The following is a 5,689-nucleotide window of genomic DNA, read 5'->3' as shown; positions in this document are numbered from 1 at the left end:
TTCGGAATAAAAAAAAATCATGCCGCCTACCGTCCTCCATCTAGTCGGTAACGGTCAGTGTCGGTTGAAATCGGTCGAAAGTCGGTTACTCGGTAATTTGCTCAGCCCTAATTGAAATAGCTCATAAATTTGGGTAGCTAAAGACAGGGAATTATAGACCAAACTTTATCTCAAACAGAGGTGGAGCTCATCTGCTCGAAACAGATGGGTTTCACAATCCCCTTTTTGAATTTCTATGTTATCGGAAGCTTAATAATAAGAGATCTTTATCCCAAATTTTCATCTATCTTACATATCCTAATCTCTTAAAACTTTTTTGTTGTTGTTATTTTACTTGTTTCATAAGTAACACTCTGAATTTGGGTGTACTTGTCCACAGTGGAAAAAAAAAAAGAAAAAGAAAAAGAAAAGGTACTCTAAATTCAAAGAAGAAAGTTTGCTCTATTTTCCAACATCAAATTCAAACAAGAACACCTGCAATATTAATCAACAAGAGCATGGTTTCTTCTAAAAGCTTGATGCTGAAAAAATCCATAGCAATGGTGATTCATTTTGAGACCTTAAACATTATGATCATGGCCTTAGACATCCTGGCCAGTCCTTTTGATCAGGACATGGCTCCCTGCAGATCCATACTGATGCAATGGAGGAGAATTGCCATCTTGGTGATAGAGGATTATCACCATTAAAACAGAGGAAACAAACATGGGTATTGGACCAAAAAACCAGAGCAGCAAATTCAGAGCAAAATGGAGCGCTCTAAGCCCAAGCACCCAAAGTTCACCTCCCCTTATAACCGCCAACTCCACATTCTTCACAGGACTGATATTTCCTGGGTGGCTTATCAGATAATTTGCATGCACGAAGTGCCTTGCCGACTGAATAAAGCATGAAAAGGCAAGGAGGAAGCAGGTCAGGAGGCTTATGTACTTGACGGAGATGGTCGACGGTCGGGTGTCGCCGTAGATGATGTTGCTCATCTGGAAAAGGTTGTTGGAAGAGTTTGCAATCCACGCTCCAATGAGAGAGCAGAGAGTTAACGAGATTGTTGCCAAGTAAATTGATGCTGTCGTGTTTGAGGTTGTCGCCGATAGAGCCGCGCTTATAACATCCTTGTCTTTATTCTGCAATTTCCAAAGAAATGGGTGAGCAAAATTTGCCTTGATCGACAAAAAAAGATGAAAGCAGAGGAAGAGGGATTGCTGATGCTTGCCTTCAAAATGCTTTCGACCCAAGCTTTCTTGTCATTGTTCTCGTAGCCGATGAAGGTGGTGTCAGGGCAACGAAGGTATCTGTGAAGGAGATGGAGGTGGTATGCAAACATGATCATCAACCCACAAGGGACCAACACCAAATCAAGCTCCTCCTTTCCGAAACCCATAATTTTTTTTTTCCCCTTAATTTCTGTGGGTTGGTGTGTATTTATTGTTGGTGGGTGTGTTCATAAATTCGCGCCAGAAGAGCATCAATCCATGGTGTTTGGATTTGTTTAAACGCAACCCTTGACTTCTCAAGCTTGGACAGCAAGAACTAGTTGGAATTTTTGTTTCCACTTGATTGATATAAGTTTTAAATCACCACCCTAATCAATATTTTTACACCCATCTTCACGACTTCACATACAGGCTCAAATTTGCTTTTAAAATGGGAGGTGAATGACGAGATAGAGTTCGAACACAAAATCTCTGCTCTGATATCATGTTAAATCATCGTTGATTTCAAAAGTTTAAGCTAATAAAAATAGAAAAACATTATTATAATATTAACTGCAGAACTATGGTTAATGTAATGAAGCAGAAGAAGTTTTAGAATTTTAAACAGTAATTATGAGAATACACTTTGTATTTTTAAGATTGGTCAAATAAATCCAGAGGAACAACATTAACTGAGACAGCCTAAAGAAGTATTGCTTCTGCAGCTAATCTTCCCTCAGAACCCCCCCAAAAAATAGTTGACTTCCATGGATTGGTAGGAAATATGGTACCATGTAACTTAAATATTGTGGCGTGCAAGGCCCACAATTGAGGCTTCACAAGATTAGGCATATGCCTATGACCATGAATATATAAATTAATGGGGACCCCACCTACCCTTGATGAGTTTTTTATTTTGTGGGTCAACATCATTTTTTCCCCAAAAGCAAGGTTTTACACACTTAAGAAATGGGTCCTAGTAAAGGATTTCAGAGTGTTCATTTTGGGTTAGGAAATAGATGATAAGGATGATAACAATGATCTTCATCTTAAAGATTTCATTACTTCTGGGCCAATTTTGCATTGCATATTTGTATCTTTTTTTATTTTTTATTTTTTAATTTCGTTTTTCCCTTCCTTTTTGTGGCTTGAGCTGAAAAAAGAAAAGAAAGTTTTAGCTAGTGGTAAGAAAATTCCTATAAGGTTGGAAATGTATAAGGTTGGAAATGTAGTAGGGCGTGGGTTCGACTATCTGCAATAGAGAATTATTCACACAAGCCTGATTAGTATTAGTCGACTTGGGAACTATTGATGTCCCAGTGGAGCTGTGTCAAGCTATGATTCAATTGGTCTTGAGGGAGCGCATGCAATTCTTGCCGTCTAAGCCTTTCTTGAGCAGTTCCCAGTGAATATGTGCTACCATGGTCACATCCATGTATAGTTGCCACATCATTTATTTCTCTAAATGTAAGAAAAACTCTTAAAAAAATCACTTGAAACAAACTTCCTTGTTGTTTCCCAAACCAAAGGAATACCAAACGAAGCAAAAGTGCTACCCTTGATTAAGGTAACTTTAGGGTAGCAATTTTGATTCCTTAACATTATTTTAATATTAAAAAAAAAACTTTATCTTTCCTCTAGTATTTATTTGAAACAATATTTAAATGTTCCTCTTCTTTTTCTCTTTTCCCCATCATTTAATTTAAAGAATATTTAAATGGTATGTAAAAAATATAAAGAAAGTTATTGTGTTGTTTATTTGAATTTGAAAGCAAAAAGTAGTTTCATTCCTTATATTTAAAAAAAAAAAAAAAAAATTAAAAAAAGCTACTACTAGTACTCTCATCCATGTAGACCTTAATTGCAATTGGCCTCTTGCTTAAGGATAAGGCCCAACTTGAATTGAACTCTATATATGCATGATTGACACATAAAAATTCAAGCTGGTCCCTTTTTTTCCCCACTTTTCTGAGCAAAATTGAAGCTGGAGCTGTACTTGCATGGAGCATCATCTTTCACAAGTGGTGGAGCTGTTGTCAAATTTAATATGCAGTTGAAAATTGAAATTATGGGTGTAGGTGAGCTCATGGGTGGCATATAAAATTAGGCTTCTTTTTGTATAACATTGTGATAAATACAATATGGTATACATTTTTGTTGAAATTCTGGCTTGGTAGGATAACTTAACGTACCATTTGGCATTTATTAGTAGGGCATGTGGTTGGGGACCTATCCTTACAATTGGGTGGTCATTGGCAACTCTAAAGATTCTTAAATTCTTTATAAAAGTTTTATTTTTATTTTTAATTTTTATTATTATTTTTAAATGCCTTGGCAATTTTCGAATAATTACTTTGATCGTTTGATTGATTTTTTTTTTGTTTTTTTGGCTAAGTTGATATGTTTGATTTGGTTCCACCCATGCATGTGATAGCTTGTCACTGCTTAGTGTGGGTGTCTCCTTACAATTGGGTGGTCATTGGCAACTCTAAAGATTCTTAAATTCTTTATAAAAGGTTTTTTTTTTTTTTTTTTTTTTTTTTTAAATGCCTTGGCAATTTTCGAATAATTACTTTGATCGTTCGATTGATTTTTTTTTTTTTGGCTAAGTTGATATGTTTGATTTGGTTCCACCCGTGCATGTGATAGCTTGTCACTGCTTAGTGTGGGTGTCTTAGTTCACTGGCGAACATTGAGGCCTCGCATTTTGGTTCAATACTATTCATCTCATTTTTATTTTTTATTTTTTCAACATTTATTTACTTTTTATGTCACATCAATCACTTTCTATTATTATTCAAATAAAAAATTCACTACAAAACTTTTTTTTTTGCACTTTTTCAATATATATATATATATATATATATATATATATATATTTTTACATCAATCAATTTTTGCTACAATATCGAACCAAAACCCTTTAATAAACACCCCCTGATGGCTGGGCTTAGGACTTACGATTTAGGGCCGTAAATAAATCAACAGATTGACAAACCGTTCGTTAAACTTGATTCGTGACTGTAGAAACCTGCTTAATTATTAAGTGACACATGCTCAACTCCCTTCAATTACATCCCCAATATTTTGTTTTTGGAACTAAAAATTTATAACAGGCTGATCAAGACATAAATCAATCGCATTATTAGGATTAGATTGGCTTATCTACCTCCTTAGTCTTTTAATATCTCATTTAGAAGGCTGTTAGGTATCTCAAAATCTTTCCAAAAATACTTCCCAAATGATGTGGAAAACACTATTTTGGGAAGGAGTGAGAGACAAAGGAGAGAGAATGTGAATTTTTTAAGGAAAAAAAATGCCTGCCACATCGTTTGGAAAGCATTTTGAAAAGAATCTCTTGAGATGTCTAGCATTATCGTCTCATTTAATATCAAGTGCAGGATCAAACACAAAATTAGGAAGAAAGATTAGAGATAATATGATTCACAATAGGGGCAATGGGCCAATCAGTACAATGGTTGGCATTGTTGATAGCCTTGATAACTTGAGAAGCATCAACTTCCAACAAAATATTGGGAGAAGAAAAGGAATATTTAAGAAGCAACATCAACATAGGGGGGGCAATGGGCCAAAATGGGGCCTTTAATTATGAGTTACATGTTTCCTAATATTAGCTGTGTTGCGTGTACATATTAATAAAAAGCTGCCGATGGCTTCAAAATTCTTCCCCACTAACCCAATTTCCTTGGCAACTCAAATGCTTGTGGGGTCAAATTGATATTGATCCATAAACATGACTTATCCACGTCTTTGGTGCCTCATAGTCATAAGGTGTGGTTTGATCAGAAAGTTCATGTCATTTTCCAATGTCACCTTCATCTCATTTTATACAAAAGTTTCATCCCAACTAAACCTCATTTACCAAAAGCCTTGTAAAAGTATCCATCAAACGTGATGTTGACACAATCTTCACATCCTGATTTGCATGGAATTAGGAATTGAAGATCATGATGCTGCGTTCTCTCGGATAAACTTCTCTTAATAAAATGTAAATTGCAGAAGAAATGCGAAAATAACACGAAGAGATTTACGGGTGGTTCGATATTAGACACTTACGTCCACTATTTGAAAAGAGCTCGAAATGACTATATCTCTTGCTTTTATTCTTTAATGAAATTTATTCCTATTTGTAACACAATTAGGGTAGGTAAAACTAAAGATAAGTATGGTGATCATCAAATAATTCTTTTAGGAAAAAAAAAAAAAATCATATTTAGCCCCTGATTTGGATTTAGTCATTAGGTTTTCAATTTAAGAACAAGGACTTCAAGCTTTGTACACGTTAGATCTCTTTGTCATTTTATCGTCAAAGTTAACGATTTGTCATCTACTACATGTGGCTTGTTTAACACATCAAATTTGATTATAATCAATAAATTATCCTATAAGAAATATATACTCATTATGGAACCATATCTTATATTCTATAAAACCTGATGCAAATCCAGATTTTGGAGCAGAGATGTTAAATAACT

The 5,689-nt window shown here is 34.9% G+C and overlaps 1 protein-coding gene across 1 annotated transcript; it reads right to left on the bottom strand.

Annotated features, from left to right (window-relative positions):
• Window positions 1-421: 421 nt before the first annotated feature.
• LOC132172168 (uncharacterized) lies at window positions 422-1,536 on the bottom strand. Its single transcript, XM_059583618.1, has 2 exons — window positions 1,214-1,536; window positions 422-1,124 (listed from the first exon to the last, which is right to left on the bottom strand). The coding sequence occupies exons 1-2, from the start codon at window positions 1,379-1,381 to the stop codon at window positions 582-584; spliced, it is 711 nt and encodes a 236-aa protein (XP_059439601.1). The 5' UTR covers window positions 1,382-1,536; the 3' UTR covers window positions 422-581.
• Between the last annotated feature and the right edge of the window lie 4,153 nt (window positions 1,537-5,689).

This window comes from Corylus avellana, chromosome ca2 (genome assembly GCF_901000735.1).
Source record: "Corylus avellana chromosome ca2, CavTom2PMs-1.0".
Taxonomy (NCBI): Eukaryota; Viridiplantae; Streptophyta; class Magnoliopsida; order Fagales; family Betulaceae; genus Corylus; species Corylus avellana.
This window is presented reverse-complemented; position numbering and strand designations above follow the sequence as displayed.

Bases quoted from the DNA above. Each gene is read 5' to 3' on its own strand.
- LOC132172168 (XM_059583618.1), bottom strand. From the start codon at position 1,381: ATGGGTTTCGGAAAGGAGGAGCTTGATTTGGTGTTGGTCCCTTGTGGG. The intron at 1,125-1,213 runs GCAAGCATCAGC...TGGAAATTGCAG, and splicing joins GGGTCGAAAGCATTTTGAAG to AATAAAGACAAGGATGTTAT.